This window comes from Taeniopygia guttata, chromosome Z, assembly GCF_048771995.1.
Source record: "Taeniopygia guttata chromosome Z, bTaeGut7.mat, whole genome shotgun sequence".
Classification (NCBI taxonomy): Eukaryota; Metazoa; Chordata; class Aves; order Passeriformes; family Estrildidae; genus Taeniopygia; species Taeniopygia guttata.
The window spans coordinates 74,580,683-74,606,885 of record NC_133063.1 but is presented as its reverse complement, the minus strand read 5'-3'; the positions used below and the strand labels follow the sequence as shown (position 1 = coordinate 74,606,885).

The 26,203-nt window shown below is 38.7% G+C and overlaps 1 protein-coding gene across 3 annotated transcripts in view; it reads right to left on the bottom strand.

Moving 5' to 3' along the window:
* Positions 1–3,959: 3,959 nt before the first annotated feature.
* Positions 3,960–26,203, bottom strand: part of SH3GL2 (SH3 domain containing GRB2 like 2, endophilin A1) — a 92,873-nt gene continuing 70,629 nt past the window's right edge. For 2 of the 3 annotated variants that reach the window (XM_002192747.7, XM_072921794.1), the window contains exons 2-9: positions 23,044–23,112; positions 20,754–20,826; positions 15,842–15,985; positions 13,909–14,042; positions 12,678–12,836; positions 11,168–11,271; positions 7,848–7,978; positions 3,960–5,453 (exon numbers count right to left, since the gene is read on the bottom strand). In XM_002192747.7, the coding sequence (XP_002192783.1) occupies positions 5,254–5,453; positions 7,848–7,978; positions 11,168–11,271; positions 12,678–12,836; positions 13,909–14,042; positions 15,842–15,985; positions 20,754–20,826; positions 23,044–23,112 (1,014 nt within the window). In that variant the 3' untranslated portion in view covers positions 3,960–5,253. The remainder of the gene's footprint in view (positions 5,454–7,847; positions 7,979–11,167; positions 11,272–12,677; positions 12,837–13,908; positions 14,043–15,841; positions 15,986–20,753; positions 20,827–23,043; positions 23,113–26,203) is intronic. The other variant, XM_072921795.1, reaches the window with a different exon arrangement.

Sequence of the window (26,203 nt, the reverse complement as noted above, 5' to 3'; positions counted from 1 at the left end):
GGACAGGAAAGTCCCTAGATAAGCACCATTGATGGTGGTTGGATAAATTGCTGAATCCTCCCGTTTCAGACAGTGACCAGAAGAAGTAACAGCTGTATCTGAAGGTGCTGGTAAAGCACATCTTGTCAGAGAGAGGCCCAGCCTCTCCTGGAGCTTCTCCATTCACAGATGAGGTGAGACAGAGGAGCTTGAACCCCTTTATCTTTCCCTGCATTGTTAGTGCTTCAATTCCATGCATTACAAAAGGTGGAGAGAAAGTGGAAGATACAAGCCCTAAGCAGAGTGCAAGAGAGAATAAGAAGCATGAGGGTGGCTGCCACTACCCCATTAAATGAGCTGTGGGCCAGATGGCTGTCACTACAAAGATTTCGGCTTTTCCATTGCTTGCCCTAGAGGCACCTGAAAGGTGCTTTCTCTGTGTGTCCCACAGCTACCAGAGCTTTCAAGAGCCAGCAGCTCTAGGAAGGCATAGCAGAAGTTGCTGTTTCTTTGACTGCTCCACTGTGCTACATCTCCAAGGAAATACTAACAAAGATAAACAGCTTAGAAATTTTCTGTACATTACAGTGCACAGCAAGAATATGTATGACAAATCTGTTCCTATCTATCTGTTTCTATCTTCTGCAGCACGTTAGATCAAATGGTAAGGAAAGACAGCAAAGCCTTCTGGAGTCTGCTTGAACTACCAGAGTGCTAAAAGTTTAAAAATTATAAAACAATAATTACAGAACATTCTAGACATTCTGAACTTAAGTCTAAGTTCTGTGCTTTACAGAAAAGTAAACATGTCTGTAGAAGGTACTTGCTTTTAAACAGTGTTACCTGAGTATACACCCAAATTCATTGCATCATTTGCCTATCACAAAGTCAGCCTACTCCTGTGCCGGGAAGAAGAACCATATCCACTGGCCTACATGCACCTGAATCCTTACCTTCATGATATATGAGAAGCTTAGCATACGTTCTGAAACAGAACCATTATAGTACAAGTGGCTATAAAGATTTGCAAGACCTACAAGCGTGAAACCAGAAAAGAAGTCCTCATAGCAGTTTTCAAGTCTTGTCAGAGTGGCTCATGTGGGAAAAGCAGCATGACTACCTTCAAAGGGAGAATTGTCTGTAAGCCAGATTCAAATACAGAATTCTGGATGTGACTCCCATCTTCTTTCTTTCTGAAGGGAAAAGGCAATTTTAAAAGAAAAACCCCACATTTTCAATTACTTCTTTATTTAGATGGAGAACTGTTCAGGGAACTGTTGGGGTATTTTGCCATGTTCTTCACTGTCCTAGGGTGACTGTTATGGTGTTTGTATCTCCAATCGTGTGTTCTGTTTACGTTTGATATTATGTTCTGTGCTTTCAGAACTGACTCTGAAAGTGAAGGTTTGTTTTGCTGTGTTATCATCTGGTTCACCTCCCCCCATGTCTGCTGGAAAGCTAGAAAAGGCTAGGGCTGGCTGGCTGGCTTTGCTTTTGCTTGCTTGCTTGGCTTGCTTGCTTTGCTTGCTTGCTTGCTTGGCTTGCTTGCTTTGCCTGCTTTCTTGCTTTCTTGCTTTGCTTCCTAGTTAGGTTAAGCAGTCCAATTCTTTCCCTGGACTGTTGTTTTTTTTCCCTTTCCTCTTTCTGAACATCATTCAACCTGCTCTGGACTGGGATCTGGGAAACACCAAGGAACACCAGGAGCCTGCATTTGGTGATCTGCAGCAGCCATCCCCAGCGTCCAGACCCGGGCGACCACTCCCAGGAAAGACCTTCTGGATTTGTTCAGCTCTTCAGAGGGGTGAAAGAGTCTTGTTGTCATCTTGTGTTAATTGTTTTGGTGTTGGGGAGTGCTTTGTTGTTGAATAAACAGGTTCTTTTCCACTTCCCTCTCAGAGGAAATTTTTCCCTGAACCAGGTGGGTGGGGAGGGGCCGTGGGGGTTTCCTGGGGGCTCCTTTCAGGGGGTTTTCCCCAAATTTGCCCTAAACTAGGACATTCACAAAGATTCACTCTGCAATAAATAAAGCAGGCTAAGAACCTTACAGTTCAACAGAAAAGAAAGAAAGCAACATGAAACCTAAAACATTTAGCTACATCTCACAGCTGATATCTCAGAGCTGGCAGGCTTCCTAATTTCCTGTGACAAGCAGTTCTGCAGCCAAGTTTGGTAACCAGGAACCTATGTCATATTTGTACAATATTTCTAAAAACATGTATCTTAGGAAGCAGGATGACAGGAGCTGCAAGTCTCCCACAGAAAAAAGATTTCATCCATCAGCATCATATCTTGTGTGATTCTAGAATCAGAGTCATGGAGCTCCATAGACAAAGTTGTGAACTATCTGATGTGCAAAAGCAAACATCCTCCTGTTTTTTTCTGGATCACCCTCTTTATCCTAGTACCGAATGTTTAGATACAAATTTTGTCAGCCTGGTAATTCCTCTCTTTGCCAAGTCAGATTTTGATCCTACCACCTCAGGAATAAAGCATTCTATAGGTATTAATTACCTGCAGGAGACACAGAAAAGAGCAATAAGGAAGTGCTAAGAATTCTGCAACATGTCAAGACTATGTCATCATGATAGGCCCATGTCATCATGATGACAACTCTATACAATCATTCTGGTCCCATTTGTTGAAAGACACTACCATTCCCCTATCCCTTAAAAACCAGGGCCCCTCAGCAGGATGGGGCAGTACTGCATACCACCCTTTTGCTCTAAATCACGTACATTTATCTCTAAGGTTGTTGCCCTGTGGTTGCACGCTCTCCAGAATTGCTACAGAAATATAATCTGACAAAACAGAGGTATGCCAGTGCAGTACCCGTGACTGTTAGGCCTTGATAACTAACATAGTTATTAGTTCTCTAACTGTTCATAGCAATACTAACAGTAATATGGTACCATTAATGCATCTGTAAAAATGTTTCAGGTCCATTGAGTTTGAAACAGATTTCTTCCAAGCACTGACAGAAACTTCCTTAGAGGCCAGCCATAGGATTTAGGACTGAACTGTAATAAAAAGTTAAAGGAATTGTATCTGTATCTGTATTTTTTCAATAGTTTGCGTTGTAAGGGACTGTAATATGTCACCTAGCCCAAGAACTCCACAATGAGCATCTTCATCTTACACGTGTTTGGTCAGACCCCCATCCAGCCTGACCTTGAACTGAGCCTTGAATGAGGTGCCATCTCTGAAAGACTCTTCTGCTCTGTCAGTCTCTGTCAGCGTGCACTGGGACACGAACATACATATGGCAGAGAGCAGAAGAGGGGGAACATAAGAGTGAGAAACACTCTTAACAGAGGGAACACCAACACTGAAGAAAAATGAGGTGAAGACAGTTTGTGAAACACCAGCAAATGTTCACAGTGAGTCCTATGCTCAACTCACAGCTGAAAAGGGGGGAAAATGAGGAGGGAGAGGCAGCAAAGAGGAGCTTTTATGGACATACGGTACACCCACAAGTACCCATGCCAGTGAGCAGCTGGTGGGAAGAGTCAGGAGTGAATTTGAGCTTGGGAACAGGGACAGGAAAAGTGAGTCTTTTAGTTCTCACTGCACAAAAATACTTGCATTGTTTTAAATCAGTTTTCTCCAAGTCTGTTTTGCTTGTAACCATATGCCTGTTTTTACTTAAACCATAAATAAATTATAAGTTACAAAGTAAGCTTCACTAGCATTGTGGATGCCAGGGTTCTTTGATAAGCAATAACTTGTATATACAAGACTGCCTGCTAGTCACTGAGAGACTAATTTAATGTGGTCACTATTAAGTTCATCCTGCTTATAAAGGCCATTATATGCATGAGATGAATTTGACTGAAGTAAAATGATAATGCAAAGAAAAAAAAAAAAAAAAAGAAAGATTTTTCACATTTGCAGGACATGAGACTATGCTTTCTAAAATAAAATTCTTGTTAGCTGAAGTTATCAAAGCAGATTTTAAAGCAACAAAGCAATAGTCCACAACATTATTCTAGTTATTCTCTCAGCATTTATTTGAAATAACAATATTTCCATGATATAGTTTATACATTAAGCAGTAGGGAATTGTCTTTATTTCACATCATCCAGTACTGAAGTGGCACATTCGAAGCAGCACATTAAACCTCTGATAGAGTCTGTACAATTTAGATAAATAGAACTCTGGATAACTAAACTAACAGAACTTCTGCAACTGTTACCAAAAGAATGCCAAGAAGCTAGGCACAGCACTGTACACACCAAGTGCAGGAAGGAGGAACACAGAAGAACCAACTAAACAGATGGGAAATGTTTTTATATATACAGCCACATGTCTTCAGTTGCTCAACAGAAAAATAACATGTTTTATTTTGTCCTCATTGAGGAGAGAGTATGCACAAATGATGTTCAAAGAACACATGGCAGACAGAAACAAATGAAATGAGGGTTGTGTTTGGTTGGTTACTGTATTCCTCAGTGAATAAGTTTACAAAGGATATCTGGTGCTTAAGCAGCAAGGTTTTGTGCCAAGACTTGACAAGAACATTAAATAAATGCCAGTTTTATTCCCCATCTTGCCCATTTACTGGCATTTTGGTGAGCATGCTAAAAGTTCCTGAAGGGCAAATTCAGGTGGTATGTGGTCCAACATTTCTACTACAGGAATCCCCATTTGATAGCTTACAGTTTACCTCTGGAGGGAAATAGGCCTTTTAACAATGATTAAGAATATAAAACTTAGCAGAGAGCAGCAGGACACAAAGACAGTGGTTCACTTTCTGAGAAACCAGAGGATCTACACTTATGCTCTCTCTGTGAGAACAGCCAGCCAATTTGATTGCAAGATACAATTCTGGTTAGTCAATGTTAGACCATGTGAACTGTATCATTAGGAAGGGAAAGATGGAATGGCAAGAACTTTTTCCTCTTTTTATTGAGAACTAAGACTGAAAAAGTAATACGGTGGTGATAGGCATTATCTTCCCAACACCACCTTCACTTCGGGCTACTTCACTATGAATTAATTACCTGCTTTGCTTGCCATCATCTTCCCCATTTCATCTCACTAATGGCTCCGGTTACTACCAGGCCAGCACAGTCAATAAACTAACCCACACTATGCTGGCTCAGAAGATACAACGCATCACCACCACATAGTATGACAACACGTAAACCAAAGATGCTCATTAGGAATTGGTAACTCTAACCACTGCAGTTTGCACTTGTAAGGTTTAAGAAGCAGCATTTTGAAAGCAGTGGTGCTGACACAGCTATCTGCGTCAGAGGTGGTGATCAGCATTCCTAATTGGGTAATGGAACTAGAATATCAACATAATTGATGGGGAAGAAGCCTGACTGGCCATGAAGCATCCCCTCATACCAGTTTTCATCAATCTGGTTAGTGAGGGTAATAATATCACCCTCTTTAAATCCCAGCTCCCCTTCATTCTCTGGTTCAAAGTCATACAGAGCTCGGCAGCATGGCTGATCCATGTGAACACCTAAGGAGAGAAAACAGAAACAACATGCTTAAAAATCTCAACACTTCAGAGTACCCATTCTCCTGTACCTATGACAGATTTTACTGTTTCTGTTCTCACTAACATTCTGATGACAGTTCTTTGGTAATACCTATATTTAGACTGCCAAACTCTGTTAGAAGAGAGCTATTGGCTTTTGACAATCTTCAGATACTCTAAGTGCCTGCTGGTAGAAGTCTGAGAATCCCAAAAGATCCAAGCCATAGTCAAGCCCAGACCTGAAAGCACAATTATGATCAATTTGGAACCTAATTTAAATTTGTTAATAAAACACAAAAAAATTAAGCAAAAGCCCTAACACATTTCCCGCTTTAGTGGCAGAGAGATGCTTTGATACCTCAGGTAAGCAGTGTAAGTGGTAGCTTAAAACAACAGTAAAGATTTAACTGTGTGTTTGCCCTTTATTTGGAAATTTCACTGGTACCAGCTATACCACTGTATATGATCCTAATACTTTGAATTTCAGTATTACACTTCCAAATACTTTTATTCCCCATTCCCACAAAACACATTATTGAAGAGCCATCAGGATAGATTCCGAAAAAGTTTGAAATTGAGAGCTTTCTAATATGCTAGTTCATGAATATCTGACCATAAACTCTTTAGGATGGCTAATGGATATTATTATAAGTCATTAGTTTGATTGAATTTTCATATGCTATATAAAATTAACAAATATACTCCCTCTTCCCTCCCTCTTTAGTCTCTATATCTTCAAGCCTACCAAAACCAAAATTGTTACTTGTCAAAATATTTAGGATTTAGCAGCACTAAATTGTAAGAAGTCATATCCACACCTGAATTAAAAGTTAATACACTTTCAGTCATCTGAATGAACCAATACATGCCAATTCACCATACTGATAATTCTAAAAATATATATTCTACTTTTTCATGAATCCTGGCTTTAAGATGAGTAAGTTTTAGATTCAAACATTATGCATATTCGTTTTTAACACTTACTCTGGTCAGAAGGCCCATGCTTGAGTTTTTTTAGAACAAAAATTTTCCATTTCTGTAGATCTCAATAGAGCAAGTTTTTCAAATATCAGACTTAATTTATTAAATTCTATAGTGAAAGATTTTCTTTACATATTGCTCAGAGTGTATTTTGGTTTCTTTGTCATGAAGACTACTGTGCTGAATCAACAAGCCTTACAGCATGTTTGGTATAGCCATTGCTACCAGATGAAATTTAGAAGAATTAGCAAATAAACTCTTTGAATTAATCACTCCAAACATATATTCAAGAATTTTCAAAGAACACATTTCTCTGAAACCAGTAAACTCTTCTGAAAGACCTCTGAAACCAATAAACTGAAGAAAATGTTAAATACTGCTCTCTGAAGAGGGAAATATAAATGCTGGAGAGATACATGAACATCAGTCTGCTCTGGCTTAGCACAGACAAGTGTTCATAACACTACAAAAAAGAAGTAAAGAAGAAAATTACTGGTGGAATGAGGAGAGCTCTAGCCTGCAGGACTCGAGCCACACTCATGCACTAGGAATCACTATTACATCCTTCTCCTTGTTAGCATAGTGAGGAGATTGTTAGAAGCTTGCAAGGTTGCGTAAGATAATTTCCAGTTGTCAGAGACAAATGGAGATACTGTTTCTGTCTCTATGTGGGAGAAAATCAAACATTAACATCAGGATGTGTTGGAAAGAAAGGAAATCCTGACTAAATATCTAGTGAAAAACACCTAGTCTTGCAAGGTGGAACGTGATAGCAATTGTCACTGAGGTAAACTGGAATAACAAATCAGGGTCTGGACAGAGGCCAGCCCTCACCATGCCATGGGATAACAGAACATTATTGTGTAAGGAACAAATAATAAGCCTTCCATGGTATGTGCTGATATTAAATAAACCATTCTTTAAAATAGTACTTAATGGTTAATCTTGCTTGTGCTGCTCTTCTTTGGACAAAGAAAATAGCTCATATATCTTAGTTTTTCTTTTTGGTTATTTTTACTTTTAGGTTCATTGTATTATAATACTTGATTTTAAAAAGCCGAATATGGTTATGGAGGTCTGGCTGGCCTCAGGTTTCTCCATTTTTCTGCAAAACTTTCAATTGTTATTTTGGTTTTCTAAATGCCTATTTATTAAAGATCTGTATTTCGGGGTAATCTTCTAGGACGAAATAGATTTTTGACCAAAAGACACATTTAAAGCAGTGGACAATCCATCTCTGTTCTCCTGCCTGAGGATATGAACACTTCCCAAAGAAACGGCAGCTCAAACATCTCTCTTCTATGTACTATCCCCATTCTCATTTTCCCTCATGGAAAAACTAATCTCCAGAAGAAAACATGCAACTTCTGCAAGGACACAAAACTCTGACATTACCTGATGGTTTGGGTGTGGTGGCATGGGATATTCCTCCATTGTGCTGTGTATTGTCACCAGTAGAAAAATCCAGGCTCATACGGGGTTTGGGCTGGTACTCTCGCCTGGGCTGAGATGATGCCTCTTTTATTCTGCCGAAACATCAAGGTTAAATGTCAAATCTCGTTAGCAGACAAGACGCACCAAATACCTTTATTTCCAAGGCTGAAATTCTCATCCACCAATCATCCACAGCAAACAATTTGAATAATTTGGAGTAGCTTTTGTTGTTTACAACAGTAGTTTAAATTACCACAGCCAGCCGATGTGACTGTACCATGAAGTTGTTAATCCTTGATTCTTTTTAGAAACCTAACAATTTGTCTATCTTCCCTTTGCCTAACAAAAACAAAGAGCTCATAATTAAAAAAACTTGTTACATGACTATCAATGCTTAGAGAAGGGCTATACAAACATCCTATCTTTAGCATGACTTTTTGCTTCTAATCCTTGCAAGCATTATTTATTCAGTTGATTAATGCCAACTCTTGTCATTTTGTAAGAAGACATTGGGAATGTACTGATTTCAACTGCAGACTTGGTTAATTTGCAATTCGGATTACTTGTTTCACAAAGGGACAAAAGTCCAGTCTTCACGACTCTCAAAATAACCATTTATTTCTCATTAATATCAGCTATTTCTTCTAATTGAGAAATGTAGAGCTCCCAGGGAAGGGTCTATTTACAGATTCCAGGGTAAAATCCAAGGAAGGGATGAACAGAATCAGAGCAGCTTATGCAGAACAACTACCAAATGTACTTCTAATTCTACATATGAAAGAACATTTCATATGTACTTACAAGACAAGTTGGTTTTTCTAACCTTTTCTACATCTGTCCTAGACAAGCTGCTAGCAGCACATTTTGATTTATCTATTGTAAAGATCTGTATCTAACTTAGTGACTTTTGATCCTTATAACAAGGTTTTCCTCACCATCCAAAATACCAATATAAGTCAGTTCCTAGAGTGCTTTTCTTCCACATTAAAAAACCAAACCCATAAGCAAAAAAAAAAAAAAAAAAAAAAAAAAAGCCCCAAACAAACAAAAACCCTTAAGTAATTGAAGTAGTCAAATAAGTGGTGAAGTGGTTTTGTCTCACTCATTAGCAAAATTCAAGACAGTAACATTTTTAAGAAAAACTTAAACTAGTTCTGTTACACTTAATGCTTTCATGAAACACCATGTTTTTCAGATTATGAACTATAAGGTGACAGTTCTACTGACTTGCTAATAATTACCCAAAAGCTCAGCATGAGCCATTTTTCTTAAGAAAAGAAACATCTCCAAGAAGACCATTCCTGCTTCCCAGCTGCTCTGTCATGATACTGTGTTGGGAAAACTGCATCCTCATTTCACTTGGTGAAAAAGGGAGTTTAAAATAGTCTTTGATGATCTTCAAGTTTTTTATTAATTTTACTGAAAATTTCCCAATGTTTGCCAAGTGCCTAGTATTTCCCAGTTCCTGGAATCATGGCATTTTAAGGATATTTATGCCTTCCACTAATGTGTAGAAAAAGAATGAAATTCTTTCACTTTCTGAAGAAAGTCTTGAAGTCTAATCTAAACAGCCAAGAAAAAATAGATGACAAGTGCTTTTTAAATTTTTTCCTAGTTTTTCAGTTTTATCTCATACATTTAAAATATTCTTTTGTGAATATTTTACACAGGACAGTCTTGGTAGTTAAAAGACATTGTCCATACCACAAGCTGGCATGAACAGTCTCATTCACTCTTTTAAAGAGTACCTAGAAAATGGGCAGTATCTGCTGCAGACACTGCTGACAGTGAACAGTAACAAATTTGTACAGCTTAAAAATAAAGATTTATTTTCTGGTCTGTATAGTCAAAAAAGAAAAAAAAAAAAACCAAACCCCAGGGGTTATGCATTACTTGCTACCTGCCTATCACCAGCAGTGAAAGACTAGTAGTTTGGACAGTAACAGCTCTACATCCCTTACTCATCTCTGGCGTGAACACATCACAGCGCCCAATTTTTGCCCAGCGGTGTGGATAAAGTATGATTTAGCCAGCAGCGTCTTTAGAATTAGGGATGGAAAAGATTTAGTTCAACTGAATTACCATAGCATTCTGATGCAAGGTCCTTGCAAAGCTAAAATCATTCACAGCTGAAACTTGAAGTAAAAATACTGACCTGTTAACAGAATTATAAAAGGGCAAAGGATCATCTGAATTGATACGGGAAGAGAAGTCTGTTGTAGTGTATGTTCACTTAATGCCATAATTTATGGAGTACCAGATAAAACACCTGTTCCTGAGGAATTTTTAATGCTTCTGTAAAGAATTGCAGAACTCTTTTGCAAGTGTTAAAAATTGTTCTGTTAGCTGTTTAGACAGTACTGCAAGCTGTATCCAGGAACAGTCAGCCCGACAGCCTGCCCACCAAAATAAGTGCTGCTCCTAGTCACAAAGACTTTAAGACTTAAAGCTCAATGAGGTTTTCAAGATGCATGCTCTGAGAAAATTAATACTGACAGACCCAGCAGTATTAGCAACTTGATCTATACTAATGACATCAGAAAACAGCTGCCTTTGCACAGTATGTGAACATTATCTCCTCTTGGGAATTATATCCAGCTTTTTCTAAGAGTCTGCTAGAACATTATTAGTAGAGAAACCTTTCCTGAATGTTAAATTTCTTTGAAGGATGTGTGTGTGAGAAGCTAATCAGTTTGTTTTGATGAAACAAAAATTCTAAAGTAAAAAGTATTAAACTCTTTTAAAAAAAATACAGTAAATCTGATAGCATATGCAGTAATACTAACAGGGATGGAAGAGATAGCTCAAGTTCTGTATGAAGTTTGACCTAATAATAGGAGGAATATTTAATAAAGTGATTAATAATGAGGTTCTCACTACTGGCTCAGGAAGATCTTCAGGTAGATAAGAATGCAACAAGATACTATTTTGCAAAATCATTTTTTACATCTTTCAGAATGAAAGAATACATTTGTGAATACATACAGTGTAAGAAATCCAAAGTTGCGAGTCTCACTGAATTCAATATAAACACTTTCAGATGACTCACATTTAATAGCTTTACCGAGATGAGGTGCTTTCATGAACTCAGAAACAGATTTCCAACATTAAATCTCCAACATTTAAATCTCAGCTTGCAATCATCTAATGAAATGGTCCTTGATTTCATAAAAATACAAGTACCAAGTTGAGAAAGATAACAACATTGCATTCTACTCATAGGTTTTCTGCCTCTGTAAAACTTAACAAACTATTCAAGAAACTTACAAAAAGTGCATTACCTATCTTCCAGTTTAGAAGTAACTCGCTGTAGGATCTGTGTGGCCTGCTTGTGATACTCCAGCTGGGCTTGCACAAGAGCAGAAAGCTGACTCACTTGTTCAATCTGAGGATTGACATCAAAACATCAGGTCTTAGGTGAATACTGAAAGCTCAGGCAACAGAGAATAAAGACTGTCCGCTGCAAAGGCAGCTTAACTTATCTCTCTAAAACCTTGATTCAGCTTCACAGTTAGCAGTAAATATTTACCCATTAGTCTTTATTCATTACCATGTCTGGTTATGACCTGATCTGGAATGGTAACTGCAACTCTTCCCTGCTGATCATCTCTCCATGGCTGATTTGCATGAACAGCAGCCTACAGACCTACCACATCCAGCAAACACTATGAAAGTAAAAACGAGACTGTAATGAGAATATAATACACCTTCTCCCTCCCTGCCTTTGAAGGGTGCAGAACCACAGGGATATGGTCATACTTCTACTGTAGTCTGACCTGTGAAGCAGACCAAAACAGAAAGTTACTACAGACTCTGGGATGTAGAATAATTGAGATGAGGGCAGAGAGCATTCCAATTCATGAGGGAAAAAACACCCAGATGCCCATTCTGTGGGCAATGCAATTGCTAGAGGTTTTCATAGTGCACAATGCCATAATGGTGTAATGTTTGCCAGCACTGTTTGCATACATGGGTATGGATGTTACTACAAAGATCAAAACTACAAACTTGTTATATTTCCTTCATTTCGGTGCAGCTATATTTAATTCCTATGCAAATACTAAGTTCTATATGCAAATATTTTCAGGTTTGTTATGGCTCCTCTACAGCAATCTGGTAACAAAATGAAGAGTTAGAATAGGTGCATACTTAAAATAAATAATTCATATCAATAGAAATACTTAAAATTAATTTCCTTTGACTACATATTCTATAAGACAGACTTCAGCTGACATGTTATAGAGATGTTTTTTCTTGCTTAATTTAACAATTTCAACATTATTATAAATAGAACATTAGATAAACCTAGAAAATGCTCAATCTGAACCAACATATAAGCAAAACATATTCTGCAGAGTCAGATATGAACAGTCACAGTAACTTCAGGTTTTCTATTCACTATTATATCTGATTAAAGCAGAGACCATAGGGTTATGAATTCATAATTTCTGATTTTTACACTCCTCTCAACAGCCCACACACTTGAGCAAAAGCCTTGGCCCAAACTCTATAACCACAAGTAAAGATAAGTAGTTATATTTACAAAATTCTAAGAAGAAAGATATTTCGGTTTTGTAAGTAATGCTTTGTGTTTTGGAAGAACAACAATGCTACAGAGGACTCACATTCTCTAGCTCTGTTACCTATAAAATGCCTAAAAAATTGTTCCTACAAGAATGTGCTATAGAACATTACTACAGGTTCTGAGCCTTCCACTGTGTCCAATAAGGACGAAAGTGCCTTCACTGTCTTTCTAAGACTTTGGTCAAAGATTAACAAGTGTTATCTCACATCCATCTCCAGAAGGTTAAACATGCTTGACTCAGCAATTTCTTTTGATTCATCAAATTTCTCCAGAGCTTGACGAAGTTCTTCATCAGGGAGCTTGCCCTGTCTTTTTTTCTTGTAATCAAAATCCAGGCGTCGACCTTCCATTTTCTTCAGGTGATGCTAAAAAACAAAAAACCACAAATGCAAGTAGACAATAAAGGACCTTCCCCAACTTTCCTAATATTGCATTGTAAGCAGGTAGTCCATGCACTCTTGGAACTGTATGTTGTTTGCTGTCCACCAGCCCTTTCCCAAAGGAGAGAAATATGGAACAATGAAATATGTGGGTTTACATACCATTCAAGAAGCAAAGGTCTAAATGACAGACCAAGACTAATAACAGGCCATGCAGAACGGACAACTTCAATTGCCATCTCTATAAAAGATATGCAGGTTTCTTGCTTTTTAACTCTGATGAAGAATTACCTGAATACTATGTTTTTTCACTAGATGTTCAGGAGAAAATACTTTTAAAAGCACAACTTATTACATTTTTTTTCTGTGTAACAGCATTCATAAACAAAGCAACACAGGATTTATTTTTATCATTTCTACCAGACCACTAAATTATCTTAATGCTATCTACTAAAGATTTCCTAGACTGTTACCTGAGGTAACATTCACGATCATCTGTTTAGTAGCTGCCACATTCAACTGGCCAGAAGTTAATGCTACCAGCATGACCATGATTACTTGAGGTGTTTACTGTCTCTCAGAAGAATAAATTTATCATGTACTACAATATTTATAACTACCCATTTTCTAAATTATATCAAGCAGCCCAAGATATCTTTCATCCACATACATTTAACAGTATGAAAGCCTTACTGAACTGAGAAGAGCAGCTACTTATGCAGATAAGCACTTGCCATGCACTAGGAAATGGAACATAAACATCAGTACATTTGTTTCGTGAAATGAGCTTTCAAACGGCAAGATTAGAGTACTGTGCTCTTGCATGCATAAGAATGAAAATTTTGCTATCAAAAAATGTTCAAATTTTTATCTTCCCCTTCCTAAAGCATCATCAAGATATATACAATTGAAAGGAAAATTCAAGCCGAAAGAGACAAAAGTCAGGTCATTTTCAAATGCGAATGCCCCATTTTAAACTACACAACTAACAAAAATACTAAACCTATAGATAATCCACACACTTGGCATTATTAAAATGCTACATTGAGGAGAATACCTGTATTTCTCGCAGATCTTTGTCATGGAGATTCTGAAGTGGGTCAATGAAGTTTTGCTTCACTTCCATGTCTAAAGAGTCCTTGACTTCAGAAAGCTCCTTCATAGCTTCTCCCACATCAACAAGCGCTGGTCCTGAAAGAAAAGATGCAGTCAAATAAGTTTGAATGACTCAGAATGAAACTGAGTCATGAAAACTTCATGGCAACTTCAGTTAGTATTTCATTTTAGGTTTCAAATTTAGGAAACAGAGGATGATGCACTATGTGAAAGAGCAACATAGATTTCACATAGTGCAGCCACCAGAGTTCATGCCATATAATACAACTGAATTTATGGTTCTATCAGGTGTCAAGAGAGGCTCCTCCACATCCCTTGTTGTCCATTCATTCCTCACTCCGTTGAAATAAATATGCTAGAACAGAATTTACTGGTTGGTATCATCACCACACTGCATTGAAAAATAGTTTAATTCGAGTCTAGGTCTCCCCACTTCTATCAGTGAGACTGGTGACAGTACCAAATGTAAAAATTCTTAACAATTTCACAGATTGTTTTTATTTAATAAAAGGTTTTTTTGATGAGACTATAGACTTCATAGTACTACTACACTTGAGAGGTCTACTACATAGACTACTCAAGTGTAGGTGTATGAAGCTCATAAACTTCAATAACCCTAAACAGCCTTTTGAAATTTCCTCCAAGATTAACTTGAAAGCCACAAAAATTACGCTTCTGTTTTACTTCTGCTCTATAAAAAGAAAAACAAGAAGCTCAAACATACCTCCTGGTTTGAGGTATAGGTTAGGGATAAAAAAAAAACACTTTCAAAGTATATGAAGGGTCTGAAAACTAAAATATGTGAGAAATCAGAAGCTTTGTCTCCCAAGCAGCAGATGCCAGCCATGCACTGTAAAATGAGAGAGCCTCCCAGATTTAGACAGAGTGACAAATAGCTGTAATAGCTGGTATTAGTTAAGAATGTGAAAATAATTATTGTATCTATTCTGCTGCATGGTAGTGCAGTTGTCACAGAATATAAAGCAAGTTGCAGAAATAGATTATATTAGTTCTTCATTTTGCTTTTAAAAATTTGTATGAAACTTAATAAATGAGAGGCAAACAATTAAAAAAAATCAGTAGTATTTAGCACAAATCAAACTATATCTGTCAAGCTTACTAGTGAATTACCTAAAGCAAGTAAGAAAGTTTTTCCATTGTGTGTTGTCATGTAAAAAATGGCCACACAGAAGTCCACATAAACAAGACAGAAAGACTAAGTATGTTGTTGTGAATGTCATCCTTTTATAATCTGAACTCTACTGTTGAACATAGTTTTAAGAGTCAATTTAACATCTGTAACTCAGGCAGTTATAAACTCATTTGGGCTTAGAGGGAAGAGCAGTTAACAGATAAGATAGTAGTGCTCATTAGTACCTTAAATGTGGAATTTGGTCAGGAAAAAAAAGGCCAAAGCCTATTAAAAATCTATTAGTTTTTATTCCTTGCCTACAATGATGACAGTAACAGTTGATTTAAGGATTCTGACGACAAAAGCGCTTCGTTCTATTTATGCATAGACAATAATACAATTTCTATACATGTACATATTTCAATCCAACACAGACACAGTATCACAATTTATGACAGAGAGCTAAAGCCTGTGGGTCAAAATGGAAACAATTTGACTTCAATTTATAGAAAAAGTTTCTTTAGTAGAAATCTCCAAAAGATACTCAAAACAGGCCTAGACCAACCTTAAAGGAAAATCAGATGAAGCAGAATTCTAATGCTTCTTGCAGAGCAGCAGAACTCTGATGCTTCTTACAGATGTTTTTCCTCTATAAGAGTGCAGCCCTTTAATAATGAAAGCTATATTAAATTTTCCTACACACTTTATTGCATTATAATGGAAAGGGAAGTAAACAAGTTACCAAAGTTGCATTCTTCACCAAGCTCTCGGCCAAATTTCAGCATCGCATCTGCCAGCAAGGCTTCTGCCTGAGGATAGCCTGGTCCCTTTTCCTGGCCTCGAATTTTTGACATGGTGTTGATCATACTTAGTTTGGCTCTGGAAGCTGAAGAAGGCAATTGACAGAGGTTATAAGCATGCAATCGTTTGCCTACACAGGCATAAATTCATTCTTGTGATTAAATTATCTGAGCAACTTAAAACATATTTTAAAGATACTATGTAAGTTTAGTATTAAGCCCTGGTTTTCATCAGTTCTTTTCAGAGCAAAGGAATTAAATATTGCTGGTCAATATTGTTTTTATTTTGCTGGCAGACTAGAGAGGAGTCTCTGTCCTGAGCTCCTAAGACAAAGCTTCCCTTGAAATGACTTGGACAGCAGTAAGCCCAGGAACACTCCCAAGATAGCATGTTTGACATGCGACAGACAAGCAAATGTTTAAGTTATCTCCAAATTTGTCTTAATCCTCAAATTCCTAGGTACCAGATGGATACCAGATTGAGCCAACCTCACCCTCAAGGAGAAGTCCAGACTAGGTACACTGAAGATTAAAATGTGGTATGCCCTATTTTTTAAATGTTTGAAAGCTTTCCGGTTGTAGAACATTAAGGAAAGCCTATGTCCCCAAACATGATGCACAGCAACCTTTGCAACACTTTTTGCTTTTTATGGGGATTTAGGGAAACTCCTACTTCAATAAGATTTTCAACTGTACTTCAGCTTGCATTTTATTTCAGACACACACCTGAAGAACAAATATTAAAAGACACAACACAAATATTGTAATCAATGGAAACAAAGACAGCAAATATAAAAGAACTAATTTGTTTGCTGATGTGCTTTAGTGAATTTTTGCAACTACAACATGTGAATGGCCTGAAGAGAGTGAATTAGTTAAATCCTACTGCCAGCAATGCAGACTCAGAGCATGTTTCTTATCTACATTACTGTGTGTGCTACTGGAGGGCAGGTATGAATCCCTCTACCTCCCTCCTTGCAAATAGTTGACTTTGTATGCTCCTCTGAAAATTAGTTTTCCTGTCAACAGAACTCAGCCTTACATAAGTAACTTCTGAAAAATGAAATATTAGCAGACTGGAGTCAACAAATGTTTTTCATATATTTATTGTTAAAAGTATATATCAAGAGAGAGATCTTGTTGCTGAGTATGTTTCACTTTTCAGCCTTTGTATCTCTTCACACAGATACAGAAATGGGAACACACACAGGAAAATCGGGCAAGTCTCACAGTATTTATTTTGCCTGATCGCAGCAATGAAAGGGCAATGTATTTTTAACGTTTAGTAATTATGGTTTTTTTTGTTTTCCCACTACCCTTGAGTGCCATCAGATTAAGTTTTTCAACACCTGAATTTCTTGATGTCTTCTGTCTCTACCCACTATAAAAATACAGTCAGCAGACTTGCTCACTGATCAGTATAATAAACTGCATTTTAATGAAGTTAAATGTCATTGAAATGATGCAATAAGAAAATACAAAAGCACAAAAGAAAATAAGGCATAAACAAAATTTATCAGGGGAGTGGAAGTAACAAGTTGAATTAAATCAGAAGCAAATGAGAATATTTTCAGAAATTAAAGAAAGAACTATAAGAGGCAATATGAAAAAATGAAGTGGCTATATTTTGGACAGCAAGATAAGAGTAGAAAGCAAAAGTCAGACAATGATGCATACTTTTTTAATTGATGTTTCAAAACACCATGGATTCCGATGATCTGTAGTATCACAGTACTATGTTATCCAAGTGTTTACCAGGCACATTCCATTATCAAGGAATGTGTGCTACTTTCAACTCCCTCTGCTTCCTATCAAACCCAGGTAAACTTTTGATTTTATTTCAAATACTGCTGTTAAAGTGGTTTTTTTTTCCTATTTGTGTCTTGTTTTGTTGGATTTTTTTCCCTTTTAAAATTAAATTCCCTCCCTTTTCTCAAGATAATATTCCTAATTTTTATGAAAATGGGAAAGCAAATGGAAAATACTAGAAACTGGCATTTTTGGTGACCCATGTAAAAAGTAATATAGCTGTAGAGAGAATCTTGAAAGAGAAAAAAATTTATTTTATTGAAAAAATAAATTAGAATTCTTCTCACTACAGAGAGCCCTTTTGCAACTGACACAAAACAATGTAAGATCAGGTGAGTGCTGAAAAGGTTTAGTCCTCCTTTCCTCTTACCTGTGGAATGAACAACATGATCTCATTATATAGGGACAAAAGTGGATCTTCCCCCTGCCTATTATCATGTTAATTTTTTTATTCTACTTGCATGTTCCACAAGCAGAGGAAGGGATATGTAGCTAGACTATGGAAACTGTTCTTTTATGCAGCACTGCAAATTTAAAAATGCCTGAAATGCCTGAAATCACACCCTTGGCTACCTGCAGAAATTTTGGTGTCTGCTTTTGCCGTGAGCCTGTTTCACGATTCACAGCAACTATAACCACTCAGATGTGTCAGGAAGGCAGTCAGAGAAGAACTAAATAGCCAAAGCTTATTACTCGGTCTACACAGTGTTGCTTAACAGCAGTTTGACAGCAGTTAACAATTTTATCACTATCCTCATAATGTTTGCCAATCCTGTTGCTTTTCCTGCAGAGTACATTTCGACGAGCAATGAAGCTGTAGACTCAAGTCATAAGCCAAATTTAATCAGCTGACATAGCAACTGTTCTGGTCATCATTATTTTCTCTCTAGCAGCCCTTGAACTTGTAAATACTATTTCTCCTTTTTTTTTTTTTTTTTTTTTTTTTAATCCACTGTCAGCATTTTCAAAATATTATCAAGTCTTCTGTGGTCTAACATCAAAAAATCACCAATTAATCTGTATCAGCAATAGTCCTTCAGCATACCGCACCGGAGTTGAAACATTTCACAGCAGTTCAAATCTATTTCTAGCTATTACGAATAAAATTTCTCAGTGTAAATGTGTGAATTTGGTTTGTAGTTCCATGAAACTCTAAGATACTTACGGCCTAATTTTGCCTTCAGGGAAGTGGTCCCAGAATCAGCCTGATAAGAGTTTGAGAAATGCTTGTACAACACTCTCAGGCATATGGTAGAACTCCTGGGGATGGTGCTGTGTAGGGCCAAGACTCGATAATCCTTGAGGGTCCCTTCCAACTCTGCATATTCTGTTATTTATCATAAGCTAACTCCATTGACCTTAACAGTGATGCTGGCATTGACTTAGGCTAGTATCAAAACACTTATGTTCCTAGATTACTACAGAAATCTCTGTAATATTCAATGTAATGGTTTACTGTTTATTGCAGGTCCAGATCACCCCTCCCTGAGAGAAACTTTTGGCAAAAGAGGAACACGTAGTTCTCCATCTGCCCAATTGAACCTGCTCTTTCATCGCCCTATGTAAAAGACTCATTGGTTTCTATTTTGAGGGCTCAGTTTAGACATGTCTGATAATGTTTGATTTTCTGTTCTTTTCTCCAGCAGGACATCAACAGCCCTTTCACCATCCCTTTTCTGTAACAAGGATGGGAAATTGCCAGAGAACCAGAGGAAAAGTGGTATTTTGTGCCATGATGCCATGAAGGAAGTTGTTTTGGAACTTTACATTTCCATGGTCTGCAAGGACTACCTGGTCCTTTTCCTTCACATGGCAAGTGACTAGGAAGGTAAAGGAAAGAGCTGTCTCATGCAGACACTCCCACCATGCTTCCCCCGATCCTCAGGTGTGGGCTGGTGGCGGAGCCTCAGCTGCCCCATGCCAGGGCTGTGCCCCATGCCAGGGCTGTGCCCCATGCCAGGGCTGTGCCCCCTGCCAGGGCTGTGCCCCATGCCAGGGCTGTGCCCCCTGCCCAGGGCTGTGCCCCATGCCCAGGGCTGTGCCCCATGCCAGGGCTGTGCTCCATGCCCAGGGCTGTGCCCCTTGCCAGGGCTGTGCCCCATGCCAGGGCTGTGCTCCATGCCCAGGGCTGTGCTCCATGCCCAGGGCTGTGCCCCATGCCAGGGCTGTGCCCCTGCCCAGGGCTGTGCCCCCTGCCCAGGGCTGTGCCCCATGCCCAGGGCTGTGCCCCATGCCCAGGGCTGTGCCCCATGCCAGGGCTGTGCTCCATGCCAAGGGGCCGTGCCCCATGCCAAGGGGCTGTTCCCCCTGCCCAGGGCTGTGTTCCATGCCCAGGGCTGTTCCCCATGCCAAGGGGCTGTGCCCCCTGCCCAGGGCTGTGCCCCATGCCAGGGCTGTGCCCCATGCCCAGGGCTGTGCCCCATGCCAGGGCTGTGCTCCATGCCCAGGGCTGTGCCCCATGCCAGGGCTGTGCCCCCTGCCAGGGCTGTGCCCCATGCCAGGGCTGTGCCCCATGCCCAGGGGCTGTGCCCCATGCCAGGGCTGTGCCCCATGCCAGGGCTGTGCTCCATGCCCAGGGCTGTGCCCCATGCCCAGGGCTGTGCCCCATGCCCAGGGCTGTGCCCCATGCAAGGACGGCACCGGCCCCAGCACCTGCAGCTCCTTCCCTGCTGGGTGCAGACCCTGCCCTGCTGCCCTGGGCAGCCAGAGCCATCACCAACTCCAGGGGAGCCCCACACTCACAGTGCTGACACGCTGGCTCCTACAAGTCAGTGCACCCAGTTTGTGGGCATGTGCTGCCCACTCACCCGAAGAAAGAGGACTCAGAAGGGAAAAGCCTTCCAAAGTCAGTCTCCATTCACGCTGACAGCCTAACATAGAGGCCTGTACTCATCTCTGTTCACTTTACCATAACTTCTGAGTTCCAGTTTTGTGTCAGCCTTAATTGCACCAGCGAGGATGACATCTGTCAGACTTTATACTGGTAAAAAAAAAAGAGGTTTTCAAGAAGTGCTGCAAAACTGTAAAATTGTGAAATTAGGTTACCTGGATTTGGCTGAAGATACTCTATTGTCTTTGCCATTATTTCCATAACTGCCCTGCTGGTAACATCCACTTTCTAGAGGACAGAGGGTTAAACAAAAAGAAAAACAAAAGTTACACAAAAGGAAGAAGTTTTTCTCTCATTTTGTTCTTATAAATTTTTTTAAGTCTTCTTAAAATTTTATTTTTATGTGCTTCAGAACAGCTTTGGTACCAGAATGGTGGTAATATCTCAAAAACTACTAAAGTATGAGTCGACCATTTCAGTTTATAGCATGTCCATCCTCAAGTAAGGCCAGAGTACTTCAGAAGGGGTTAGGAATTTGATACATTGTACAGTGTTATTGATATATTTGATTATTGTACAGGGCTAATTCGTTATATCACCATGGGAACCATCCACAACAGGGAAAACATTTTGTTAGAACAGCGACAGACAGCTTTTTGGAAAACTGTGTATGTTTGGTTCCCTAATAACAAGCAAAATGAGAGGAAAGCAGAAGTCATTCAAAACCAACCACTAACAATAAAATATGCTGTTTACCACTTCCAGAGCAATCTCTGATAAATCTGGGGTAAAGAAGACTAGATATCACAGTTCTCAGTTTCAATTATCAGCATGGATGCACTGACCATGTACTTCTCACTGGCTGATTTCCATATTTAGAATTTTAAAACACTTAGAACTGAATAGCTTTACTTTCTTCTACTTTCTTTTGTAGTAAGAAGTCTCCTTTCTTAGGAAGCAGTCCCTGTCCACTTTGTAGACTGAATGTAGCAAAGTATGCAACAATTTCTACTCTCAGAATCAGGGTTCAGAGAAAAAATGCTGCTTTGGCAGATTGGGGGATCCCCATAATGTTCTGTGCTCTGTATTTATGAGGACACATTGCATTTCTCTGCAGGGTAGCTTGTGTCCCACAGAGTGAATTCCTTTATCATAATGGCAAGTTCCTATTTTAAAAAAGAACACCTGAGATAGGTTGGTTGCATCATGCTGTCATGATGTCTTTCCTGTTTCCTGTTGCCATCGCCATCTGTCGGGTCTTGCTCTGTCCTTTACACAGAGAAGCAAGAGAGGTCTGCCAGACTTGGGTGAATAAGTAGCTTGAACTGCCTGGCAGGGAACTCAGAAATGCCTATGAGGCTGCAGAGAATAGTGGGGGTGAGGGAACAGAAGGCCAGGGACAGGATCATGCCCACTGCCTGCAGAAGGATCACGTCCACTGCCAGCTTTCCTGCAGGCAGTGGACACAGGGCCAGGTAGGGAGTATAGAGGCAACAGAGAGATTTGCTCCATTCCTTCCACAGCTTTCAGTGCTCCTGTCAGTGCTGCCAACCCATCCTGCCTACAAGCATGATATGGGACCCACACTTGGCTGTTGCAATGTCCTGGTTTTCACTCTAAACTTTACCCCAGTTTTCTGAATCCTTGACATTTTCCAGTAGGAATGCCTATACTGGTCACCCACTTAAACAGAAGCTGAGAGGGAGAAACCAGCTCTGTGTTTTCGTTGTAAGAAGTACAAAGTATATGCCCTTTATTCCCACCCAATATTTTTTTCCCCAACTCATTATATAAATGGACAGATAAATAGCTTCTTTCTCACTTAATCAGAGCTAGATACATACTTTACAAATCTCTTAGCACAAGTTTTTATTCCAAGATTTGATAGTACCTTTGAAAGCTGAAGCCTGAAAAAACACTGCCCCTACTGATCCTTTCAGATTACATACTATCACTGCCACAAAGAGCAGTGGCTTTTTTTCTTTTTTTTTTTTTTTTCCCCTCCACTGAGAAACTCAGTGCTATCACTGCCAGCCTCACCAAACATCTTGTTGGAGGGTTAGCTCCATCTACCTGAAGCACACTGCCAGTGGAGGCTGCCTAAGAGGACCTCTGGACCTGTGAATGAATACCCCAGAGCCACTATCATGCCTAGAGCCTTGATCCTCAAGGAGCCAAGAATTACCAGCATCCTTCCCCACTGAAATGGCTGTCTTGTAGACTGATTCATTTTTCAGAGATCCTCTACAATGGTTTAAATGCAGCTAATTTGTAGATTACTTCAGTCTCAATCTCTGAATGAAGTATTTGCATTATAGAGTGCCATACATTACATATCTCTTAATTAGAAAACAAAAATAAATAGAAAACTGAAAACACAATCCGGCTGAACAAAAGCTAAGTGCTTCAAAATTCTCTCAGTGATTCTGGGACCAAAACTGAAATTCCTGTCCTAGAAAGAAAAAATGCATGGTAATAATGAATATATGCTGTATTTAGACTTACCCTTTCCATTTCTTTGAAATCATCATCTAGTTTTGTTCCTTCTGCACCTCCTACTTTTTCACTCACTTTCTGCAATTAAAAAAATAATAACAGATTCAGCAACAACTGAAAAAATCTAGGTACAACATTTCCTTGTAGAAATGCTAGGGTTTTTTCTGTTAAGTCAGTACAACACTAAAACTTATTACTCCTTCTGAAAAACTTGTTTCAAACACACTCTAAAGTTAAACATTCAAAAATAACATAGTACTTTTAAGCTTCAGAGACCCAGCCTTTGACCAAGGATAGAAGCTATACCTAAGCACAGAGCAATAAGAAGCCACCAAGGCGTGGCTATAGACATCCAGAAGGCAAGAGGTACCCTGAGAACTTTCAGATATTGACTCAACCCAAAGTAGATCATCAGCAAAAATCAAGAGTTTATATACAAACTTGATAGACAGAGTGACAGATAGAGAGATTGATTTAAAAAAAAACAAAACTATAATCACACCATGAAAGAGTTTGAGTATTATGTAAGTTGTAAATAAAATACTCAACTCACCTAGATAGAAAGATATAAAGGGAACTCTGTTAGTACGACTTTAGAAAATATTCTGGGTTTTTTATAAAATATTCCATTTGAAAACTAATTGTAAATTTGAATTGTACTACTGTTTCCTCTCTGGTACAATGTAATATATTGAGCTATGTCTCCCTTTACAGTCAGTAGTATGGACAATAACAGACTTGAACGTTAACTGCTATATAGCACAATGCAAAATGGATTTTAACAATTGCATTGCTAGTCACAAAGACTTTTACTGATATAAACCCTCAGCTAAATCAGGTGCATATGATCCAGTGGCTGTATTAATCTTTCACTGGGATGGTTTTTGTTGTAAGAAATTAATCACCATATAAGTTATTAATTACTGATTTTAGTGAAGTGATTCCAGCAATAAACAAGAAGAAAGAAAAGAAAAAATTCACTTTCTTCCCTCTTGGTTTTAACTACTGTGGTAAGCCCTTTACACTATTTTTTCAGTATGAAGAGGAGGAATACCCACAGTCACTCACATGCATTTAGTAAAATCCAGACATCTTTATGATTTTAAATTCAGTTCATTACAACAAAGCTGCAAGTGCATCATGGCCAAGCATTTACTAATGCAGGCTGTAATTATCTGTGCAATAGGAAATAGCTATCAGCTCTGTTTATTTTCTGTCAGCATCTCACAAATTAGTAGCCAAAATGGTGCATTAATGAAACAACAATACTATGACAAAAACAAGGAACTGTATTTATCCCATCTTTTCTGTACAAAAGAGACGTGCATACATACAGACAGCCTCTTATCAATAATCTGAATATTAATGACTTTGCGTGGTCTGTATTATTAAACTTGTGTTCTACAGAGATAATTGAAGTAACACAAAAGAATCAAACACAGCACTGTTAGGACTAGTGGACAAGGGATAGTTTCAGTGTTCTAAAAATTTTTATTAATTAGTTTCATGAATGAAACTTCTGCAAATAGATGTACTACTACTGATAATATGGTTGAATCTGCACAGAAGCTTCCTACTATAAAGATTTCACATCACTGAAAATAACAGTATGCTAATATGCTAGCACTTAAATATTTAAAATAGATTTTTAATAGCTGTAGTTCAACTTGAAGGCTATATAATATTCAAAAGGAATTAATCTCCTAGACCTTTTTGGCTGTAGTTTTAAATTTCATAATTTTGAAATATTTTCATGGTTGATGAGGATTTGCAAAGACATGTCTTTTCATCCCCACAGATGCCCTAAATGTCCTAATTCACATTTACAAAACATAGCAGTTGCTCCTTTCTTTCACATTCACCACCACTCTAGCTGAGGAATGTATGACACTCCTGAAAGCACAGCCCAGCAGTTTTCTGGAGTGGGCACTGCGTAGTCAAAAGGCAGGCCACCCCTCTCTTCTAACCCTGCTTTCAGTTTTTTGCTTACCTCGTCAATATTAGGATCACAGTTACCATCAAGTCACTCATTTAAGGTGGCTAAAAATACTATATGCTAAGCAGAAAACTCATTTGTAAAGCTCTGTGACAAGTACTATTACAAACAGGTGAGCCAAAGGAGAGAGAGATGAGCTGTTACGTCTTCAGCTCTTCTGGGCCTGGGAGTCTCTTCTCTCAGGATAGTTACATCACTGGCCCTCAAGGAACTGTGTTCAACTCCATTATCCAGACAAACCTCAGGTTTGGAGAAACACTGACAGATCTCAGGAAAAAAACAGCTGAACGAAAATCCTGCTTGAAAATTTAAGCACTCTTTAGTTTTGATTTTTTTTTTTTTTCCTTGAAGACCACAGTCACTCAAGCAGTCAGAGATTAGAACTCAAATTAAGAATTCAGATTGAAGGATAATAAAAAAATTAAACCCTCAACAGTTCTTGCCCCTTGGGGCAGAAGGGGATAATCTGCTCAAAAGAGGGAATCACACCCCCTTTTCAAGGCCAAAATCAAAGTGGTCAGGTGGGACCTTTGGGCCTGAGAAAGGCATTTGCAATACGGCCCACATCTATGGCACTGTAGCAGTATTGACTAAATTTAGAGATATTTTTCAGCCTGTTTATATTCATCCTCCAAATCAACTGTTAAAGCATTTCACTAAGGCTACTACTCCATCAGTATCTAAGATTGTCAGATCTGATTATCATAGGTCATGAAGCCATGCCAGTTTCCATCAGATCAGGATCTGCTCTTGTGCCAAAGATTTAAGAAGCTCTCAGGAACATCGTCAGCTAACAGCTACAGCTAGCCAGAAACTGTAAGTCTCCCTGGCGACATCATTCTAAGGTATCAACCTTTTGGTTCATGCTTTACAGCAGATTTAAAATTAGACTTTTTAAAGGAATGACAGGATATCCTGAAAACTTTTATGAATCAAGAATATACAGACTTCTTCTACCCCTAATAATGTCATGCTTTACTGTTGGTATCTTCATACTTTTTTTGACTCAAAACCAGTGCTATACAGTCCCTTGGAGTAAATTCTAATTTTATAATGATACTATTTCCACCCAGGTAGAATATGAATTTGACATCTGCTGGTCAGAATGGCTTCAGTAGGAACAAAAAAATTGGCATGACTCTTACGCTTACCTTTTTTTTTTCCCCTGGCAGT